Raw genomic sequence first — 24,976 nt, 5'->3', positions numbered from 1 at the left:
CTGTAATGTAACCACAGAATAATATATTCGACATTGATTCAGTTTCGTCGTTTCACCCTCGTATTTTCAACCAAAGAGTATAAAACTATTTTCTGTACAATTTCACAGACTCGTCCTGTTTGCGCAGAATTTCGACAGACTATATATATATTTTTTATCTGTATTTCATAACGATGGCGCCATCGGTAAACTTTGATCGGTAACTGCCACCACCATAAACTAAAAGTTGTTCTTTCCACATTTTGACATCTCTATTTTGAACATCAAAGTTGGTGATATTATAAAAAATTTGTTTCATCTGCGCATTGCAAAACGTTCCGATGTTGTAATTCAAACCGTGATTTATCTTCTTTAAGTAGGTCTCAGTTAATTAGATGATATATTTTGAAATGTTCGTGAACATATTATTCAGAAGGTTAGTCGTTTATTTATGAAAGATTAGCGATGAAGTTTGAATGTTTTGTGTTTTCAGGAAGAAATATTTAACAGATAAAAGCATCTGTAGTGACATGAGCAATTGATATGGATTACTATTAACATAAACATTGTTACTATTATTGTATATTATTTATGAAAGAAAATTTAAAAGGAATTCATTTGAAGAAAAGGTATATTTTTATTCTAACTAAAGTTAACTATCTAATATTTTATGTTTAGATTGCTGAGTGCTTGAAATAAAAACAATACCTAAAGTTGATAACAATGTTAAAAGATGTTATTTTTAGCATACGTTCAATCACTCGAAAACTATAAAAGCCGTGTTCAACATAATCCTACCTTTATTGAAAACATGGCACATTACTTTTATTTTTATTAAAATCACATTTATAGGTGTTAAATATCACAATAACTGACGCAGGTGTAAAAGCATTGAGTTTATTTTATTGCCACACATCATTCCATATGAATATTACGCTTTTATTGTCCCGGTGAAACTCGGCTGCTATTCTGTTATTTTAAAATGTTTTTACTTACTTTTATGAGCGGAATTGTCAAATATTTTATACGTGCATATTTGATTTATCTACAGTATCAAATTTTGATTAACAATTTTTATGATTGTAAAAATGATACAAAAATGTAGGTAGTTTATTTTCTTTTTTAACCTACAACCGAGATGTTCGTTTTGCTTGACTTTGCATTACTAGTTCTCATTTAAATACATATACGTATGTAGATTGTAGGCACGCCAAAGTGCTTCAATTTTTTGCCAAATTAGTATAAGATTTCAAACGAAATCTCAAATCCCATACCCGACAATCACTTAGCTGCTTTGGAGAACCGCTTCCGGCGTATACAATAGTGCATGCAAACTTCGTGAAATGGGTAAAAATAATCCGCTATCCCAGTCCAATACATCACGCAAACTGTCAGCCGAGACCGCACGGACAAAAATATACTATTGTTAGACTGGTAAGGCTTTGTCGGAAACTTTGACAAAAACTTGTGCAATATTTGACGGTACACGCACCGACGCCATTCAACAAAACTTTAAGCCAGACTAATCCACAGATCAGACAACGGCTCCGATTAAAAAAATATACGTTTCAATTGGTGTTGTGGGACGATTTCGTGCGAATTTAACGAATGCAATGAAGATAACGCAACAAAAGATACATAATCCTGCTTCGTTTTGTAATGTCGATTAACCTAAAGAATGCTTAACCAATGTTGGTAAAATAACAAGAGTTATAAGACACCATCCTCGTTTTGTTGTTAAAATTCTTGGCAACTGTTGAGTCTCTTTTCATCACGCTCTTAATTGTCACTTGTAAAAAAACAAACTGCTCGAATTTACATACCAAATTAAATGAATTCGGACACATTACAGCTATTTAGGTTCGTAATATTGCCAGCGTAATAATTTTGATTGGGCTATATTAAGTGCATTGTATGTTGTGACTGCTTGTAGTTTGTACGTTTACAATATCAAATGTTTTCTTTTACAACAACTTTTGATTGTGAAATCAATATCGCTAGTATCGATTGCAATATAACTGCCGATTTGTTAACAAAATCTGAAACACAACTTACTCATTAACTGACAGCGATATGTTAATAGAAAAAAAAATCTGAGTGCCGATTTAGATAAAAATAAAAAACTATTTGTCGCGACGACAACTAAACGGGTCGTTTTAATTGTTTTTTAGATGCCACATCTCACTCATGACCGACAATTAATCAATTCCAAAATTGGAGCGGCCGCGGCGTTCATATTTTACAAGGCCCCAGCGATCAATCGCTCTTTGTGTGGGTCTAATACATGTCGACACTTGTTTCTTTATTGTTAATATGGAAGCTGTAGCCATAACAAACATTATTCAAAAGTATATTTTTATTTACTTGTACAGCAGGTTGATAAAGCTGCGCTTTGATCTCACGTGTTCATATAATACTTGGGTTTCACGATTACTGTTATGTTTTGTAATTTTGTTGACACGGCGACTGTTGCCTTATAGTGTTGAGAAATCATACGTCCATATTTAGGGAGGTCTATGTTGATTTTGTTAATCTGAAGTATATATAAAGCGATTTAACACACAGTGTGTACGTACATACGTTATTACGTAGTGTGTGAAAAATAAACATGAAAACCGACGCTTAGTGCATGTGCTAAAGATATCTAGAGACCGCACCTCGAAGCAAAATGTCAACAATCGCATTATGCGTTTGAGAGTCTTCACCAACCATGTTATTGTAGCGAGACATTTTATTTAAATATTTGTACTGTCAATTATGAGCTGTTGAAGCCTGAGGAATGTTTGCGTAACTCTGGTTGTAACTATTCCGATGACAGTGCTGATTAACGTGGGATTAAATATTTATTTGAATGAATGATTTAGTTAGGAGTTGAATTATCATAGAAAATAATAATTTGTCTGTCTTTCTCTAATTTGACATCAATTAAAAATACTTAATGCACCATTTATTATCAATGAGTTTTCACAATTATACAGTATTTGCATGTTAGGGACATAACGAAATTTAACTATCTAATCCTTTTTTAATTGGTCTCATTAATAGATATTGAAAAGGCATATACGGTGTACCGTATGGATAAGAGCTTAGATATTTCTTAAAAGTTGACTGAAATATCACGTTTCATTTAAAAATGTTTTATTACGTCTGGAACATAATTTCAGGCTACGAACGTAGATAGGTATAATTAATTGTTTCACTTAAAGCTCAACCATTAAAGTAGCGAAGGAGTCGATTGTTTTAAGAAGCAATCATTTTTTCTAGTAACTGGCGGCCCGTCATCGTTCAAGTGGCAATAAATTTTAATCTTAACCTTGGCTACGTTTGTTTTGGTTAACCGATTGTTGCTGGCATATGCGTGAGAACTGAGCTTGAACTTGGAGATTGTTAGTGAATGTATAAAATATAAGTTTAAAGTAAACAGATAGTTTATTATTAAAATAAATGTGAAGTGGAGAAGATAAACACGGGAAAGACATGGGAAAGCGTAGTTTATATGTCGTGAGGAGCTATGAACGTGTGGGGTATGGGGCAGATGTAGGTGTTAAGTTCTACTGCCTTTTTTATTAGTATTCACAAGGGATCACATCTAGAACCTTTTGATAGGCTTGCTGAGGGTGCCCAACATTTTAGAAACCGTAAATCTGTATGTCTATCTGAATTGTCTATTCAGCATCTAAAACATATTTGCAAATGATATTGTAATACAACATATTTCGATTCTATTATGCAGTGTTAGTTATGCGTACAAACTGTCAAGTTCTATCATTAAACGTATCACTTCTAAGCATAATATTATCTACACTGGCGTTATTAAATTTAGTTTAATCTAGCGATTAGAGTAATACATAGCATTACCGTTTGCAATCTAAATCATCAATATTACATTGGATTTTAGGTTCGATATTAAATCCGAATAACGCTAATACAGTTTATTGAGCCGCATTATCCTCTGAATTAACAGACCCAATCTATTATTACTGATTAAAATATAAATGGTGATTGTACACGTCACGTACACGTTTTAGTTATCTATTGCAACGGTATTATGAAAATACTAGCTGTGCTCCGCGGTTTTACCTACAGTGCTCCGTTCCTGTGTGTCTTACCGTGATGATATATAGCCTATAGCTTTCCTCGATAAATGGGCTATCTAACACTGAAAGAATTTTTCAAATCGGGCCACTATTTCCTGAGATTAGCGCGTTCAAACAAACAAACAAACTCTTCAGGTTTATTATATTAGTGTAGATATGTTAGCATTGGTTGTTAGGTACGACTACTAGTAGCATTATATTATTTGTGGCTACGACATTTAGTTATCTGTGCTACGAGCAAAATTTATAGTTATATTGGTCACCTTAATCTCATATATTTATAGCTCAGCGTGTCGTATGCCGCAATATGTTACAGATTATTTAAGATGTTCTTTCAGTAGCTTGTACAGGAGCATATTGTTATTGGATTTTTTATCAACATAGTTATAAATATATGTAATTATATCCAACGTAATATAGCCAGGTCATGTTTAATTTTAAGGTCTCTTAACTAAATAATATTTTGTAAACATTTTTGTATTATTGTCTTTGTTGTATGACTATTCTTTTAAAATTAAAATTTGGTAATTTATTTAGTACATGTTTGGTTTATATTTAGTTATTTAAACTGTCAATTATTCTAATAACATTTTTTCATCATTGTTGATTTTTAAATAACATTAAAAATGCGATGATATGATCTCTTTTTAAGTAGGTACTTGCACTATAATAATCGTAGCTTTTGCTCGTAAATTTAAATCTAATGAATATACCTACAGCCCACTTCTCTATGACGGAAGTTTATATCAAGTGTAGTTGAGCTAAATTAATTTGTGCTTGAAACTTAAATCAGGGTCGTACGATGTATTCATAACAATATAAACAGTGTAAAGGGTTAGCCTTAGTACTTCAATAGCTGTTATTACCCGCAGATTTGTGTCGAAACAAATTTCAATCTTAATTTGTAGAATAAAGGGTTCATTTCCGAATGTTTATCATACATATTCTTTAGAGAATAGTTTTAATATATTTCCAATAGTATTGATGTTGTGAAGGAAATGTCACTCCCAATTAGAGCTGTCAATTTTATAACTGATCCCTTCATGATCCTATTACCTACTGACTTGGTTGAATGTCAAGTTGTACTTAAATTAGATATCGTTAACGAGATGATTTAATTTATTTTTTACTAGTGGTTCGCCCCGGCTTCGCCCGTGGTACATATTTCGCAATAAAAGGTAGCCTATGTCCTTTCTCGGGTATCAAAATATCTCCATACCAAATTTCATGCAAATTGGTTCAGTAGTTTAGGCGTGATTAAGTAAGGATTTATTTTTTAGTAGTATTAAAATTAATTCCTCAATTTCGACATATTAAAAGCTTATCTGGTATAATTCATAACCTCTTAAAATCTGACCCCATGTAGGTATCTGCCTAATATCTGTTTGGTGATTTATGATTTTATTATAATAATATTCATTGATAAATATAATTAAGGGCAAGCCTTAGATTTAACAGTTAAATTTAACTTGACTTGATAATAATATAGAAATTTGTAAAGGGAACGACTGTCGCGCGATAAACTGAAGTGCACGCGAGCAAAGCCGCGTGCGGAAAGCTAAATTTGAATGGATAAATACTAAACACGTACTTGAATAATAAAGAAGAGTGTATAATAATAAGGTGTTTAACCATATCGCATTAAAAATTTTTAAAGATGACATGTCTTATTATTCTTTTGGAACTACTTTACTCAATTTGAACGTACGTTTCTTTTGTTTCAGATGAGAGAGAAAGAAGAAATATGATCACACATAGAGTTAAATTAAGGATTCACACACAGTGGTAGTGCGGTGTCGCCATGGACATCTTAAAATTGGTGACGTCTCTTTTGGGACTGTTCTGTTTTGGTAAGCATTGTCTTTATAGATTAAATTAAAAATAACCCATAGTTAAGAACTCTTGATTATGATCTATAGTTACTTACTAGTGAATTTTATGTAGGTACATATTTAATTTTCACAGGAGTGAAATAATTTTATTAAATCTACAAAGCATTTTTTATTATTTGTTCTATACGTAGGTAATACATGATTGGAAATTTTAATTGTATTATAATCACTCCATAATTAGCTTTTAAGTAAGTATAGTTTAAAGTTATGGATAATCTCTAGGTATTTAACCCTAGAAAGATAGTGTGCGTCAAAATGACTCCTGCGTTTTCGAAATATAGCTTTATCTTTTTAAATGTCGCGAATCCTTAACTGTGCTTATAGGACATTTCATAAGTCACTAAGAGCTACCCTATGGTATACGTCTCAATAAAGTTAGAGTAACCAATTTTGAAATACCTATAACGACTACGTGAGTCAAAATTAGAGGAAAGTCACCAAATATGGAATAGTATCCTAATATGGAATTCCTTCATTTCTCTAAGACTATAAGTATGAATCGCAACATTCGACCATCTTCTGTTTCATTTGGTGTACTAAATATCGCACTAACACCATCGAATTATTTGCGCGAACGGTTTACATGTAGCAGGCGTGTTTTGTTTTGCTGCCGTGCAGAAATTTTTTAAGGTAAGTAATAAATGAGTATTACCGGCTATTATGTTTTGTTTTCGATAAGTGTTATACTATTTAGTATATTGGTATTATGTTTATTTCACCATTTTGTGATCTTTTGTCTTTAAAATATTGTGAAATGAAAAAATATTTAGAAGAGTTTGGACTAGTATAAAAATCCAAATATGGACAGTCGTCGGTGTCTAATTATGGAATATTATAAACTTGCTATTATTTCTTTAAAAACTGTATGTAATGTTTGTTTTTAGTAACATACATGCATCAGCAGAGTCAGGAGGTTCTGTTCAAGACTTCTTTCCATGGATGAAAGTGGAGAAAGTTGAATTAAACGCTTGATGTATGGGCTCTGAACACATTATGATGTGCTGGTCCAGATGGATCTGGATTTGTGACTTTTGCAAGTAATTACGTAACTTCTTTCATTTATCACAATATGTTATATTCATTTAATTGATCTCAAAGATATTCATTACATTTTTGTACTTGTTATGTTGATTTTTGCTTATATTCCATAAATGGGTACCTATTCCATATTTGGTTACTCTTTTGTGATTTTGTTTTTTGTGTAATATTTTAATTTGATTACTGATATATTTGGTTAAAGGCTGTTAATTACTACTTATAGATGTATGACTGATCAGTAAAAACAATAAACTGATTTAATTTATGTGAAGTTTTATTTTTATATCCCAAAAACAAAATGGTAGGTATTCCATATTTGGTGACTTTCCTCTACGCATGATTATCTTTACCGTGACTTTTAAGATTTTGACTTCTATGGTAGTTTGAATATTTTTTAGCTTATTTTTACTGTATATTGTGACTTATGTTAAAAATTTATTTTTATACATATTGAAGCAAATATAGAAAACAATTGGGGATAGAAAATTGGAAGAATATTGTATACTAGCCGCTCTTATGCAAAGCGATGAGGGTCCCTGTGAAGAAACCGATAGGGAAGTAGGAGGACCACGAAATTGAAAATGACGAGCAAAGTGACACAGAAGAAGCTTTTCCCGATGAGGTACAAAGCAAAGATGATATATTACATTCAAGCAAAAGGCGAAGTAGATGCATTAGACCGAATGTGTTCCCTGATGTTCAATAGTAGTAAGACAATGAGATGGCCAATGGCTTTATTTTATGGAATCAATAAAATTGCTTGGGTATTGCATATTAAATTTATAGCCACAATGTTAACATCAAAGCACAAAAACATCCGAGTCAAAAAAACATGAAATATAGAAGCATGGAACCGTCTTCTTTGTTTATGCGTGGGTGTTTAGAATCACCAGCTTTGATAAGATATTTGCGTGATAATATCTCCAAGTTGTTGCCAAATGAAGTATCTGGTACATCGTAAGAAAGTACTGAGGAGGCCTTCCGTAAAAAAAAAAAACGTATTTACTATACGATTTGTCCTTCTGAAATATGACGAAAGGCAAATTCCTCCTGCAAAAAATGTAACATCGTTATATTATGTCGTGAGCATACGTTGATATGTGCTAAACTTGTTTCTCACTATTTTTTATATAAGTATATGTACAACATATATATAAGATATAAAAAAGTCTGATAATTGTGGCCAAAAATAAGTTTTTATTAGAAATAATACGTGTTACAAGAATTGTAGACGTGTAATGTTTTCGTTTTAGTATATGTATAAAAATAATTAAAAATAAATTATTTGTAATATTAATTATTCTAACATATCTGTAAATATATAATAACTTACAATTTATAGAAAAAAAACAATATACCGCGACTTAGAGCTAACTAAAAAACATGCGTAAATTTGACGCATGACTATCTTTCCCGTATTACTCAATATGATTATCTTTCTAGGGTTAACAAACAAAATCGAAATCAAAATATTGACGTTAACCAGTGATTTAACAGCCGTAAATTCGTTCCATATGTTTGCATTCTTACATAAAGAATTCACGGTGCAGTCAAAGTTCAAGGCGCTAATAGCCCCCAAGGGGTCGGTCCCTCGCTCGATATCTATACTAGTGCCACACCGTACCATCTTAGATTTGTACCAGTTAGACATTACCACAATTTGTCACCGCTTCGAAAATGTGGCTAATTGCAGGAAATTTCTGTTTAGTTCGAGGGGCGTAATTGGATATTAAATTATACTAATTTCATGGGTGAAGCTTGATTTTAATTAATGTTTTGTTTTAGGTATTTGTTAGATTGGTAAATATTAATTATTTTAAAGAATCTACTGATATTTTCTTGTATTTTTAGGTTTTTGTAGTATTTTGGTATGCAGCGATATCTAAGTATTTAATGTATCTAACATGTTTGATAAATTTTGAAAACGACAAAATTTTCGTATCGAAAATGGAAGGTATGGGCTTACGCTTAATACGGTTTTAAAAATAGTATACTCCATTAAAAGAAAAAGAAACTAATGGTAATTTCTTAAAAAGCGTGATAAAAACCGTGTCGAACAAACAAATGTCACGTAACGACTCTCCAGGGACTAATAAAGTTTAAGGGAAAGCGTAACGCATTGACAAAATTCATTAAGTTAACAAAATACACATGCATAGATTTACATGCATATGTCGATTGCACATATTTTACAATCAACTGAACTTGTAATTGATGAAAAACAGCTTATCTATGGGCTTTGCTATCACCCCAGTATGTCTCTTCGTCATGATATAATTTTAGACTGTGGTTTATGAACCTATACAAAAAGCGCGCCCCAGGCGGCTATCAAAGCGTAAATAAGTTAAGCTAATGTTAAACGATGCCTATCTTTTGTGCCTAATTCATGATGGATGCCGCGTGAAATGTAAAGAAAAAATACAATAATAAAAATAAAGAGAATCAATCGTTTGGGGTACTTCACAATGAGGTTATGTGCGTCACTGTACTCAATGGGATATTTGAAAAATGGATCGTATCTCTTCTCGAACAAAACTTTGACTTTTATGATTATCGAAAATAACATTTTGACCCTCGCGCTCGAAGGTATATGACGCCCATTTCGATTGTAGTATATATTATAAATAATTAAACGGAAGTTTGAATACAAAGAGTGACGGTTAAATTATAGGTTCTTAAATTCTAAGCGCTTTGATTCTAAACGCAAAATGCCTTCTAAATATAGACGTCATTCCTAATAAGTAAATGTAATCAGTAAAGACGATCGCTAATATTTTTTGTTCGTGAGCTCGATACGATCAGATAGCTTTCATTTCGCAAACTATGGCCTTTTATCTGTAAACCGATATATCTTATTAATGGTGACGTTTCGGAAGCAAATAAAATCACCGTTCTCTTTGGAAACTCGGTACCGGTGTCATTTTATCCTACAGATGTTTTATTATTGTGCAATACATTAGTTCCATTATCTGCAGCGTGTGAATGTCTTGTTTTATTTAAATTCAAATGTATATTCAGTTTTTGTTTTAACGCCGACGCATTTCAGTGAGTTGAAAAACTTAATACTGCAGATTATTCTGAGATTAGGCATAAAATGTGTTTTAAATAAATTAATAATGAGAAAATTTTGTTTTCATCTTTTTCGGTAGATACACATGTTATTGAACGATGAAACGTAACGTCGTAGATTTACACACCAAACCACAGACCAAACTTCACCCGAAAAGATATTTGAATTTGATTTTTTCCGCTTCCTATAGCCTGTTACAATAAAAGTCAAAGATTTTATAGAGGAACAATAAATAAACAAAATCTATCGAAACAGTCATGGATACAAAGTATGTTATTCCATCTGCCCACGCGCTGAATGTGTACAAAAACAAACTCAGAAGAAAGCAATATAGCGCCTAGTCGATTCCTTCCGTATTTTCTATTATAGAAATGGCTACAGCCACTAAGGCGATAAATTGTGTGTATTATTGTGTTCGACAAACTGACACATATTGCGTCGACATAAAAATGAAAGTCGGTTGCGGGATTAAAAACTAATTTAGCTTTGCAGTTTGCCCCCATTTCAGGTAGGTATGGGTCGTGAAAGATGACACTACGTCAACAATTTGTACCGTACATTAGCAGGCCTTACAAGACAAACATTGTAACTCACGAAATTCATATTAATGTAATCCGTCCATCCGTTCAGGCGGATAATTTTCAACAGATGTGCCGATGTTTTTGTGTTGTAAAAGATAAGTGCTATTTCATTAACCGTAACGTTTTTGGATATTTTTATCTTCTCGTTTTTCTCGTTTAAAACATATACATCTCATAAATTGTAGTAATCTAACCCAAGTTTGTTTATCGAGAAGATGAATTGAGATTTTATCCTCTAGAATATCTATTTATTATTCTTGTTGCTGCTACTCCTCAATAAAAGATTTTGAAATAAAACTTAATGTGTAATGTTAATTTTAAAAAAATCATCAGTCCGCATCGATAGACAAAAGAATCTGTAGAATCTCATTTCTGTTGCGTCTATTGCCGATCTCAAAAAATAGAACTAAATCGAATTTGTGTAAATTTGTATTGCTCATTGTATATTGCGTTCATTTAGCGATTTCATAATAATGTACAACTGCGTAATGACTGCTTAGAGTCATATTGCCAAGGGGTCAAAAATGAACACGTGTTCAAAATTCGAAAAATCATGATTGGCTCCCTTAGGAGGCAATCACGATCATTAGAATTAGATGTTCGTATTCAAACTGCTATCGTGTTACTTAGGGTGACAGTTCTAAACTTTTGAGTTCTAAGGGGAAGGTTTTGGTATGTTACCTAATAGGCTTGTTAAATATACTATTTCTGTTAATATCTTAACTGTTCATGCTATCCAGTAAGGTCTCTTAGATTAATTTTAAATCAAATTTTGATAATGCAAATTGGAGTTTTATTCTTAAACTACTAAATACATATGTATAATATTGATTTACACAAGATATGTATTTATACGGTGTTAGGTACTTCTTCGTACTCTTTAAGGTGACCCCTTCTGAAACATTGAATTTTATTGTAGATCGAATATTCGTATTCCTACACGCTTTAGAGTCATGCATTTCATGCTTATTATACTTTTCTACAGTTTTATATTTATCTTACCGTATCTATTAAAGCTCACAATGGTTAAGGTGCAATATATAACGATCAAAGAAAGTCCGATTTTCGTTTGATGTCGAATCTACGTCGACAAATTTGTTACGTTGCAAATGATACTGGAAAGCGTTTGTACCAAAGGAAATGGTTTTTAAAGCAGCTGTTAACCTGATTTTATGAGAATCCAATATATCGCGATCGTGTAAACACGTCACTCGGTGCTTTTGGGAAAAAACAGGATGACGAGGGCTAGTTTTTGAGAGACCGTATGCATTTCTTTATGTACCTATTAAAAGGTTATAAGGTATAGGTTCTTGACTAATTTTGATATTATACAGCCATGTACAAAAGGTACATGCATTGTTCCTTGATTGCATTTCCTTAAATATTTTCAAAAAAAAGAATCGCATTGACTTTATTAATTAACATAATATATTTGAAAGGAATATATTATCACGTTAAATCTGTTATCAATAAATAAACACCCTAAAAGTAAGAACATTATAACATAACATAACATACATACTTATTTCCTTAGAAGGAAGTTCAAATAAGTCAACTCAAATGCAATAGTTGTGTCCGTGACCGATTTTTTATTTATTTTTTTAGTTGACGCGTGTCGACATGTGCTAGAGTTATAAATTAGCTGGGGACACGACGCACCCTCGCAATTTTTTTTAACAAATATTTTTGAACAATGGCCCGTAACTATGCGCGTGCGAGCTAAAATCATTCCCATTGGCATTGCTTTCCTGTGTCATTTTAACATTTCGGGCTAGTTCATTAATCTGGCTGATAATAGACGAAATATTAGAACCGCGTGAATGTATGAATGTTAGCCGGTTTTTCTTATAGGCAAAAATTAAATAATGAAACATGAACATTTATTTTTTTATTAATATCGAAGAGGTATTTGTTTGGATATGTCGTGGTCATATCGTAGATTTGATCATTTCATGATATGAGTGGCCATTTCACGAAATGGTCGCATATCGTGAAATGGCCAATTTAGTTTGGCCACATCATGATGTGGTTTGGGCAGATCAATGATAAGAAATCGTTTCACGATATGGCCAATTAACGCACGGTTTTTTCATGAAATGACCAAAATTATTTGATCATATCGTAAAATAGTTACATTAATCGTTGGTAGAGGCGCTGCAAGCTCTGTGTTTATGTGATAAGATGGCGGCCGCTGGCGAAAATTAAATTATTCGCAGTTAAAAACTTCATAATTCGTTTAATAACAATATTATGAAGAAAGTCATAGCAAAGAATTTACGACGAAGAGGTACGAGTACTATGGAAAATGTGGATATCTTATATGTAATTAAGAAAAAATGCGACTTAAATAAAATAATTTAAGAAACTACTACTATATTGTTATAATTGTTTGTTTTTTAAAAAGCGATCCGCTTCTGGCACTCGCCGGCCGCTGCCGCGGCACGCTCGCTTTGCTCGCTCGGCTCGTGCGTTGTTTATCAAAGTGTAACCTAACCTAACCTAATTGTTTTCTATTGCAAAAACGATTCGATTCTGGCATTCGCCGGCCGCTGCCGCGGCACTAACTTAAATGACATTAAACAAGTTTTTAGAATATAGTTATTCTGAAATTTTTTAATATTTTATGGACTCTTTACATTTTATACGATCTGGCCAAATGTGGATGACCAAATCGTGAAACGTTGACGATTTAACGATCTGATCAAACTATGTTGGCCATTTCACGATATGCGACCATTTCGTGAAATGGCCACTCATATCATGAAATGATCAAATCTACGATATGACCACGACAGATACATTCTGTAAAGAAGCACGGTTCTTTAATTAGCTACATTACTATTGTTTGGTTACATTCATTAGGTTAGTAGGTAAGAAGAGATTCAGCATTAAATAATTATTAATTTGGATAAATACAGAAAAAAGTCAAGAATAGTTTACATGTTATCTTAATTTTTCAACATGTCTGTCTTAATTACGACTTCCAAAAGCTTTATACAAATATAGTTTTTCAAACATTTTATACCAAACTTCCGTATCTATATCACACACGGAAACTCCTTTTATATCCGATAATCGATCGGGTTCAAAGCAACTAAGCAATAAAGCCGGTTTATGTGCGATAAAGTAATGTATCGAGATCAACATAAACAATATTTTATGTGTCTTGCATTCCGCTAAATCTTATTTTTATCTCTACGTTCTGGTATATTTTGCCATATCACATACATGTCTCTTTTACGAGTTCACAGATAATTTATTGCGTCTAATGCCGATAAAATTGTTTTAATACTGTCCAGTCTTTACTAGGTTTTAGTAGTTTTAATTAATGAAGTTTCTGCAATGGTATGCGTATTGCGTATTGCGTATTGCATGTGCACATATATATAATATACACATATTGCAGTTATGTGGAAGCTTATAACTCTATATAAATTAACAAAATGTTTTTTTTAAATAAGCAATAAATAATACGTGTCAAAGAACAATCCAATTTTTGTATTATTTTAATAGGAAATTTATTTTCTTCGTCAACTTTGAATATTTACAAAAACTAGAAAAAATAAATGTATTATGTAGGTCAATAATAATACTCTAAAACATCAAGGGATTAACGAACAAAAATCGAAAGATAGCAAATCGAATGGAGATTCAATTATAGATTAGCCCTTGCAACGCACCGCATTCACAATGTTGGGACACGTGAATAAATAAACACAATTATTTTGTACAATAGGGTAATCCTTATTCTGTTACAACCTCGATCCGAAAATCGAGTCGCAGACCATTACCGTTGTTTCATTTTTAGTGAAATCGAGTATTTTTTGCAACGTTATTCTGTTAATAATGCTTCGAGGTACAATAGACATACATTCGAGTGTCAAAAACTAACATCTGCGCCTTTCGTTGTAAACACACGAGGGTCCAAATTCGCATCCTTGGGGGACTCCAGGCTAGCCTATGTTTACGCGTCATTATTATTGTGCCATGTTTTAGTGTAGCTATAAACGATACGCTCCACTATTATTATCGTTGAAACTAAAGATTCTGTACCATTGTTAGGCTTTTAAATGAACGTTAACGACGGACGGATCGGGTATAATTTTTAAAGGGATTATGTTTAACTCAAATAATTGTTCGATTATATCGGGGCTAAGGCTAAACCATTGAACGGTTTTAACCTTCAATTTCATTTAATTCATCTCCTTTTCTTATTCTCTTGAACTTATATAATGTGCATGAACTTGTACCTACAACATACTCATGTGAAATAATTTTAACAGGTCCAGTCAACGGAGGACTTAGCGACGATTACATGGGAAGCGGTGAAGCACCATACATCATCGAACAGCCGCTTGACGTCACCGTAGCGAAGCACCAACCAGCTACTCTAAACTGCAGAGCTGGCGGCTCACCATCGCCAACCATACGATGGTACAAAGGCGGCGTGCTTGTAGTATCAGATACACATAGAAGCTTATTGCCAGCTGGTGGTCTGTTCTTTCTAAGAGCAACGCATGGTCGTGCGCACTCAGATGCTGGCGTGTATTGGTGCGAAGCCACTAATCCGTATGGTACAGCTAGAAGTCGGAATGCAACACTTCATGTAGCTGGTAAGTTATCTAACTGCTTCGTATTGATGATAAAACTTGAATTAAAATATTCTTAAATTCATTACCAAGCATATATTACTTTTTGTCTGAGTAAGTATCTTAATTAATTTTAGTACGATCGCGATAATTACCGTTATAATATGCCTCAATAAAAATATTATGTTCTTGATCCTGTAGTTCTTCGAGAGGAATTTCGTTTGGAGCCTGTAACTACACAAACAGCACAGGGAGACACTGTGATTCTGGAATGTTCTCCACCCCGTGGTTCTCCAGAACCGACGGTATATTGGAAAAAGGACGGACATATACTTCACTTTGATGGAGACTCAAGGTAAATAAAGTTATGTAGATATGAAACCCCACAAACGTTGTGTATCACATTATGATACTTTGCATTGTATTCTGTATTAAATCCTAAAATTAGAGATCCCTGGGCCTTTTTATAATTAAGTAATATCATGGCAATTTTTCTGAAGGGAAATATAATTTAAAATTTTTTACATACACTAGTCGCTTAATAGTATTTAAAAAAAATGGCCAAGTGATCCTGAACTGTTCATAATCATGAATTTGCAAATAATGGAACATAAAGTTAATCGCTGCTTAAATTACAAAGTACAACCACAGCTCTATTAGAAAGTACCTACAATATAAAATGCAAGTTACATGCCAGCAAGTTGGTTCGATAAAACACACTTACGTAAAATCGAGGGTATACTTGCTGAGAGCTCTCAACTGTTAAATGGGATGGCGGAAACGCGATAGTCTTGTGAATCACTACAAAATTAATTCGTGTAACATCAGACAATAACGTATCGTATAATTTGTTTACGGTGCTTGAATTAAAAAGGTCGTTGAAATTCTTATCTATGTATCATTTGAAGTAATGGTGGATATTTGAATATTCTTATATTGTACACATTAGCTTGAAACATAGTATAGTTTGCGTTCCCATTAATAACTATTAACTACAATAATTATTGATTGATAATTTTTCCGATATTTAAAATACAATTTACAAACAAATCCGAAAATACATAATATAGTAATAAACAAATATGATAATAACAATTACATATTTATGTGACTTTTTCTGCACACATTTACGCACTTAACTTTATTTATAAAATCAAATTGAAATCCCCACTTTTTCAAACTTATTCAATTTGTTGTCTATGAATTTTTATGATATGCCCAAAGATGCATCTCAAGGCGACGCATGTATATTGAAGCATAAAAATAATTAACATGGGGAGGGTACATCAAAGTTTGAAAGAAGGGGATATTTGAAGAGCTCGACAAGCAATCAAGCAAAAATCTCAATAGTTCTGACTCAGTAGACCCCTTATTAAATGTTAATTTTCTATTGAATAATTCCGCCCTATATTTGAATGACTTTGTTACAATGCGCTTTGTTTACAGTAATGAAAATTAAATGTCTATTGTCTACGATGCTTATTAAAACGTGTAATTATTTGTATAGAATGCATTTAGTGGACGGAGGAAGTCTGGTTATTCAAGATGCCAGGCAGACAGATGCTGGGAAATATCAATGTATCGCAAGGAATGCTGCTGGTACAAGAGAATCTACTACAGCAACGCTAAGAGTTCACAGTAAGTAGTACATCAATAATTACAACGCAACAGAAAATAATTCGTTAAAATAATTACCGTGGACGAGGCACACTTGGCGATGTTATAATAATATTTACCGACTTCATATTGGTTTTACTAGTTTCAATTTAATTACGGCCGTTATCAAATATGTACACCCATTCACTTGGCTGATTATAAACGGCTATCATTTTATCTTTCATATCAATCAAACGGAAGCCGATCAATAATGTGCTTCCCATAGCAAAGCCATCAAGCGAATGTACCATGTCACTCAATGAATTCTCATTTCGCAGTTAAACCGTATTGGATAGCGGGGCCCGAAGACGTGGTCGCTCACACCGGTGAGAGCGTGTTGTTTCACTGCAGGGTGGGCGGGGACCCTCTACCTGATGTGTTGTGGAGGACAACCGCCGGCAGAGGGAACATGCCACTCGGCCGCGTCAAACTCTTGGACGATAGAAGCCTGAGGCTCGATGGCGTGGTTTTAGCAGACGAGGGGGAGTACACTTGTGAAGCTGACAATGCAGTCGGAACTGTCAGTGCTAGCGGGTATTTGACGGTGTACGGTGAGTGGATGCATTCTTGTTTACTCGCTGTGATTACGAGTTGCGTTTATAATTATCGTTAGGGGTGTTTTTGTGCGGAAATTGAATTATTTTTTGAAGTTGAAAATGAATCATTATAACAAAACATACGATATAATTCAGATTAAAAAGAAAATTATTAAAAAAATGAATGTAATCATCAATATTATATTTTTTTCCATTAAATATGTAAGTTTAATCTTCTGTTTCTTTTTAGATCCTCCATCTGTTACGTTAAAACCAAATTCAATCATTGTTGAAAGCGGCTCAAGTGCGACTTTTACATGCACTGCCACCGGAAAGCCGGAACCAACTCTTTTTTGGAGTTTAGAAGGAAATAGAACAATAATATTTCCCGGCACATCGAGGGATAAATATCACGCATCTCCCGTTATAGACGGGGTGACAACACTAACAATAAACGGAACAAATAAAAATGATAGCGGTAATACAATAGTTTGTTCAGCGGTCAACTTCGCGGGCAGTTCGCTCGTTAGAGGAAAAATAACTGTGACGTCAGACGACGATCGTCCACCGCCAATAATAACAAATGGCCCCTCTAATCAAACGTTACCTTTTAAGTCCGAAGCCGAATTCCCCTGTAAAGCTATAGGTACACCTGAGCCAATCATTGCATGGTATTTCGAAGGGGAAGCATTAATACAAAATCATAGAAGATATATTTCCAGTGATGGTACATTAGTCATAAAAGATTTGGGTAGGACTGATAATGGAACTTATACATGTGTGGCCTCGTCACCACATGGCAAATATGTTTGGAATGGAGTTTTGACTGTAGATAATCCCAAAAATCCAAATATTAATTTCTTTAGAGCAGCTGATGTATCAGCTTTACCAGGACCTCCTACAAAACCGCACGTACATAATGTAACAAACAACAGTGTTATTTTAACATGGAATCAAAATAACAAAATTGGGTCATCCTCCATTCTTGGATATCAAGTTGAAGTATTCTCTAGGGAGACACTATCAGGAAGTAATACGCCGAGAAACTCAAGAGGCTGGGTTGTTGTTGCTAAGAAAATATATCAAACCCATTACGTAGTTAGATCGTTGATTCCTGGAGTGACATATATGTTCATAGTTAGAGCTGAAAATTCTCACGGCTTGTCTGGACCGAGTCCCATTTCCGACGCTGTGACATTAGGGGAAGATGTATCTATATGGGACAATGGTCCATATTCGAATAATACTGAATACAGAAAAAATATAATGACTGATAGCATAGTCGAACTCAGAGAAGCAACTGCTATAGACGCTACAACAATAAAACTTATGTGGGCAGTACTAAATTTCTTTTACTTAGAAGGGTTATTCATATACTACCGACCCTTAGATAATTCAACGACTGAATATGATATGAAAACTATTTTACATTCCAACGATGTATCGGGATACGAAATTACGTCGTTACGAAAATATATGCGGTACGAATTTTTTCTCGTGCCATTCTATAAGAAATTTGAAGGAAAGCCCTCAAATTCAAAAGTAGCTCAAACATTGGACGATGGTAAATATATTTCATTTAACTAACATATTTTTTTAATTTATTATGTTGTACTTTAAAAAATTATACCTACATTTCACGTTTTATTTTCAGTGCCGGATGGTCCTCCAACAAATATAGAAATGTTCATTGTCAATATGACTACGGTTCACTTGAAATGGCAAGCTCCCGAATTTCACCTACAAAACGGAGTTATTACTGGTTACAATGTGGTGGTTAATTGGCTGGATATACCCGCGAATAAGTCAATGATCGCAATTAACACCACCGTTCATCAAGCGACCAGTCTCATTATGACAAATTTGACGTCAGGAGTGAGTTATTCGGTGCAGATTGCAGCAGAAACTATTGTTGGATTGGGACCTTTTAGCCAAAAAGTATATCTCAATATTGATTCAAGAACAATTGGATTAGATCCTTTGTCAAGGTATGATTATTTTTAATATTATAAATACGTCTGTATGATGGAACTGTAAAAATAAAAATGTATTCTCGTCTATCAAAAGCTACAATACTTTTATTCTGTTGCAGATATCCTAACAACGGAGAAGTATCTATTGTTGCGGGAGACTTTGTACTTGAGTCATGGTTTTATTTTTTAATTGGAGCTATCGTGCTTTTCAAAGTTATAATGGTTGCTGGAATCATCTACATTCGTAAAAATAACATTTTTACGAAAAAATCTGCGCTTCCCAATATATACGGTTGGTATTGAAAATTCGAGTGTTTAAATTGTATAAGATGCAAAAATAATACAGAAACAAAGGCTTATCTCGGAGTGCTTACATTTTTTCCCTAGGATCAGAATTTCAAAATTAAAAACATTCCTCGGGTGTCGTGGGGTGGTAAGGGTGCGAGCGTTTGTTTGATGGAGGCTTTGCCATGCGAGGCGGGAGGGTGCTAGATTACTTTCGAGTTGAAAGGTAGCACGAGCCCTCTCACTAGCGCAGTGGATCTCTTTCACTTTGCATTCACATTCTAGGCACAAAGAAATGATACAAATCCGGAAATAAAGACCCAACAAATGTAAATGTTTTTGTTTCCTTTCAAATGATTCGTAAACGCTTTTGGAATTTAATTCCTGCAATATCATAACCGTTTATGGATATTAAATTTAAATAATGGATTAATGACAGTATAACTTTTGTTTTAGATAATAATGGAACAAGTTTGGTGACACAAATGAATATAAAAGCTGCGGTTTCATTGTCTCATCCATTAAGTAGCTGCTACAATAAAAATACAGTAACTAAAACTGAGTCATTATTGTGGATGGAGAATCAGCCTGGTTTATGCATGTCGACTAATCAATCTAATCAAAGCAAAGACAAGACTAATTCCGAATATGACAAGGTTGCTCATCCTCTGCCCGAGTATGCAGAGGTCACAGCATCCAGGGTTAATGGGAATGAATGGAATACGAGCAAAACTGCTACATCTCCTGCCGCATATGCTTCCGTGACACTTGTAACTAATACGAGACAATGTGTTAGTTCTTTGGTAAGTTCAATTTAACTATTATAATATTTTCACTCTGCATAATGGCTTCACTAGGATATCGTTATAATGTAAAATTTTATTTTAACAGGGCTGGTTTCCACCCGGTGGAAAGAATGTCGATAACTTCGATTCCCGCTACGCTCCTGATGAAGAACTTTATCCAGCTAGTAACGGAGGTTACTATAATAGAAACGTATACAGCGAAAAATACTTCCAAGGGCATCCTAATGTGCTTAAATTTTATGACATACCTTCCTTAGAAAAAACACAAAAGGCTCAAATACGATACAATCAGAGCCTTGAAGATAGAAAGAGTGATAAGAACGTAAACATCGATGTTACGCAATCCTTGATTGGTCGAACGTACGGAATAAATTCAAGGAAGAATTCTGAATCAGAATCAACGTATAGAGCTTTCGGCGAGGACGAATCCGACGATGAGAATTATGCGGAAGACAATGGTTACGACGAATTGCAAGCAATGCAGCCCCAGAAACAGCGACCAAAACATCAATATGAAAGGCCTAATTTCGACAACGATGGGACGAGGACTCTATCAAGATTTACTTCGTTCAGGCACGCCCAGAATGTTCTGAATGGTGTGACGCAGTCGTCTCTGGCGTCCACTCACTCTGCCCCGACGTCACACCCACGAGTGGACTCAGTGACGCGGTAGTATCATGCTTTGCCGGTTTTCGGCGACTTGTGCCAAACAGACGTGTAACCGACGACGAACAATGTTATAAGTGAACACGTTTAAAAGCTAACACGGTTCTTCCTTACGCTTATATGAACTCTTGATTTTCCGTCGGTTTTCAGACATATTGTGCAGAAGTGATATGTGTATTAAAGACTGTTATTACGCGTTTCTTTGGCCTATTATTAAATTTTTGGCACTAATTTAATATTACAAAAAATCTTATAGAATTATTTATATTTCATGGAACTTTAACTAGTCTATTGTTATGTATATCCTGTGTACATAATTTTGTAAATAGTGTAAATATAAATTAATTATTAATATTATTAAAAAAAACGTTTATTGGACTATTATGGGGATTGATCAAATTTATGTGTCCGTCTGTATATCAATAAACGAATTTGTAACCGTATATATCATTAGATTAGGACTTCGTTAGACACTGGAAAATTGAACGCTTGGCAATAATTTGAGGTAACATAATATTACTAGTGTAAATATAGACATGAATATTGAATACTATAGAGGCAGACCTTTCACAAACAGTAGCTGTAGCTAGAAAGCGAATAAAGTGTGACTAGACTAAAAGTGAAGGTAGTTTGAAATTATACACAAGTATTAGCGCAGTTAGGTTTTCAAATGTTAAAGTATACTTGATGATAAAGCACAAATTGACTTGATATTAGATTACTTCGTAATATATTTTGTTGATAGCTAGCGATACTCGATTTAGTTTTATTTAATGTGCCATAAGATTTCCTGGATAAGAACATACTTAGTAACATTCGAGTTGTGAAAAAAATTCAAATGATGCTTTTACAAAAAGATGTTTAAATCTACGTAAGTTAATGTGATATGAGTTATATTAAAATCACTTGTTATAAAAACAAATAGCACGATTTGTATTGCATATCATGTATTTAGGTATTAATAAATAATGAAGTGTTAATAACATAGGCTTTGAGATTTATTAATTATCGTATTATATCTAAGCCTATCAGAATTAAAAAGCAACTACCTATTCTTGTATTATTTAAGTTTTTTGCCTTTGTTTGTATCCAATTAAAGGTCTGAGGACGCTATTTGAAAACTGGCTTTGAAGAAATTAACTTAAAAGTATTACTAATTAAGAAGATAATTTTTATGAATACTCAATGCTATTTCAACATTGTTTCCATTGTTCATATTTTGGATAAATGATGCCAAACTAAAAATACGTTATCAGTATTTTAAAAATAAAGGCGAAGCTTTTGTCATATTTCTTTGTTCTTCAGTTATAATTTTTAATTAAACTGAGACCAGTTTAATTAAAAATTATCAAGATATCCTTAAGTCCAATGCTAATTATTAACAAGTATGTATAATTTTATTATCTTGATTTTAATAAGAAAAACTTCAAATTTGATCGTCATTATTGTATATTTAAAAAGTCAATTAGACAACTGTTGTACAGTTAAAATTATACATTTAAACAAAAACACGCACCGTGTAAGGCATTTTATTACAATAAAACAACACATTCCCTCAATAGAAACTGCTTAAACGTTGATTTTGAACATGTACGTATGAGCTATTGAATATATAAACAATAAATTAATGTATTTAGATTCACTATGGACTGAATAATTTCATTGATTTTATATTGTACAGCAAATAATATTAACAAAAAATAATATTAACAAGAACTGTTGCTTTCTTTTAGAGAATAGACTTTTCCAGACTCAGTGTTAAGAAATTATTCTTCTAGTTCCTATTCTCATGAAACATTGAATAAATGTAGATATCAATTTATTTATTTCATGTAAAATATACTTTAAAATAGAACTCTACACATCACAGACTATGGCCTATTAGCAACATTATTAATCGTGTAAAAAGCACTTCATCATATATTTTCAAGGGTAGTTTATTATTTTTATTAAACGTTTGCATTTAAATTAGATTTTCTAAATTTAAGGTATGGTTTTAACGTATTTCAAATATTATGTAATTGGTAAGCAAAGTTCATAATTTATCATCGGATTGTTTAATAAATATTGTGTGCAAAAATTTTATGCAAATACCATTGTGAATAAAATACGAAAGCTAAAAGGATTTCAACTAACATTTACTTTTGTGTATGTTCATAGAAATATACGAAACACTTGGCTATTTGATATTTTTATGCAGTAGGTACGCAGTGTATTTACAGGAACAGAGAAAAGCAAATTCGTCGTTTTTTATTTACGAGGTTGTGCATGAAAAATCCATGATTGCAGACTATAACCTAATAATATATCTATGTTCGCATTGGAATATAATATTATGCGGTTTTTGGTGGAATTTATGATTTTCCAAACGTTTGTATTAAAATACATTATAATTAAAATTAAACCTTATTTAAATGTATTGATTTTTTTGTATGATTGGATTGATAACAGTTATTATGTATTTAAACTACTTAAATTGAACATAATACGTAATTCCAAAGTATGGGAGATTTTTGTGTGAATTTTTTGTAAAGGCCTATTTGATTTTATAAAATTATGACGAAATAGGATCAACACAATAATGTCGACTTAAATGGATTTTAATTTTGTATTTGTCTATACAAACCTATTTTTTAATAAAATAATTTAATTACTATACTCTCTTTTATTTTACCTTCCTTACAATAAGTAGGAGTTATCTAAGTACCTAATCATGTCTAAGCACAAAATGTTCTAGTAAAATTCAATTTATTTATACTTATATCATTTTATTCCTCTCACAGTTGCTAAAATAAGCCCATTGATCTCGTATCTCTATCTCCATACTATTAGGTACTTTAATTTCAAAAGCTCCTCTCGGAGTAACTTTACCTCAAAGTTTTATAATTTCCAACCTCAAATATTAGGTATCCATATTTGAAATAGCATTAAATGTACATTTTAAAGGTAGTTTTATAAATACAATTGATGTTTTATTAAAAATTCCTCTTGTTTTCATTTTAGTACGCCTGCATGTTAAAAATTCATTACAAAATGTTAACTCCCTTTTTCATTAAATAAACAAAGGATTGAACTTTGAGTTCAACAGCATTGAATGCACGGGATAGTCAGGGATAAATAAATTAAATCAACGTACGCAGTTTCCTTTCGTATTGTCAACATTTTCAATTTACGAGTCAGCAATTCATACACGAAATCTCGACTCAACACCCATCGTAAGTACGTTATTGGCGGGTATTTAGCAGCGGGTTGTGGTCCGGCCGGTTTGTCTGTGACTGCGTGATAACAGCGTATTCATCCCGCATTAAAGCATACACGAATATACATGCCGAATGTCGGTGCCATTCGCTTTGTCTTCCTAACGTGTACCAGAGATTTTGCAGTTCGAATGTCGCAGCCGGATTAATCGAACATTCACGTCCGATACGTACATCACGCGCGGAATTTTTGCACAAAATTCATTTCAGTCCGGTTTTAAAACAGAATGGGATATAGCGAGCGTATCTACGAGTGCGTTAAACTTTTTGGAATGAACTGAACGCATGAAATACAAGTTTTCTCTCCGCCGAACGTGCGGTGAGCGAGAGGCCGCGGTCGCCTCGGGTATCATTTTAATTTTCCGCCAGTATGGAATTTTACACGAGCTGAATGAACCATCAATTTTAATGAGCTTTAAAGTTAACTGATCAACGGTCTCGGTGGTGTGCCTGCCAACGGAAATATTTCTTCCGTAGTAATTATACGTTAAGTATTATATAGTGCAAACATTTTATAATAGCGCTGTTAAAGTTTATAAAGTAATAGATGA

At 33.1% G+C, this 24,976-nt stretch overlaps 1 protein-coding gene and 1 long non-coding RNA gene across 3 annotated transcripts in view; both read left to right on the top strand.

Moving 5' to 3' along the window:
• The window catches only part of LOC123691780 (roundabout homolog 2-like), a 48,765-nt gene extending 24,941 nt beyond the window's left edge, over nt 1-23,824 (top strand). For both annotated transcript variants that reach the window (XM_045636335.1, XM_045636336.1), the window contains exons 2-11: nt 5,801-5,926; nt 14,941-15,270; nt 15,448-15,601; nt 16,754-16,884; nt 17,181-17,453; nt 17,689-19,002; nt 19,093-19,426; nt 19,531-19,703; nt 20,153-20,499; nt 20,588-23,824. In XM_045636335.1, coding sequence (XP_045492291.1) covers nt 5,878-5,926; nt 14,941-15,270; nt 15,448-15,601; nt 16,754-16,884; nt 17,181-17,453; nt 17,689-19,002; nt 19,093-19,426; nt 19,531-19,703; nt 20,153-20,499; nt 20,588-21,175 — 3,693 coding nt within the window. In that variant the 5' untranslated portion in view covers nt 5,801-5,877 and the 3' untranslated portion in view covers nt 21,176-23,824. The remainder of the gene's footprint in view (nt 1-5,800; nt 5,927-14,940; nt 15,271-15,447; nt 15,602-16,753; nt 16,885-17,180; nt 17,454-17,688; nt 19,003-19,092; nt 19,427-19,530; nt 19,704-20,152; nt 20,500-20,587) is intronic.
• On the top strand, nt 6,397-7,271 carry LOC123691781. The gene is made up of 2 exons (XR_006751451.1): nt 6,397-6,598; nt 6,853-7,271. It is a non-coding gene; the product is annotated as an uncharacterized LOC123691781 (long non-coding RNA).
• Nucleotides 23,825-24,976: the final 1,152 nt, after the last annotated feature.

Source organism: Colias croceus, chromosome 5 (assembly GCF_905220415.1).
Source record: "Colias croceus chromosome 5, ilColCroc2.1".
Classification (NCBI taxonomy): Eukaryota; Metazoa; Arthropoda; class Insecta; order Lepidoptera; family Pieridae; genus Colias; species Colias croceus.
Note: the sequence above shows the minus strand (reverse complement) of the source record. Positions and strands in the feature narration are given on the sequence as shown.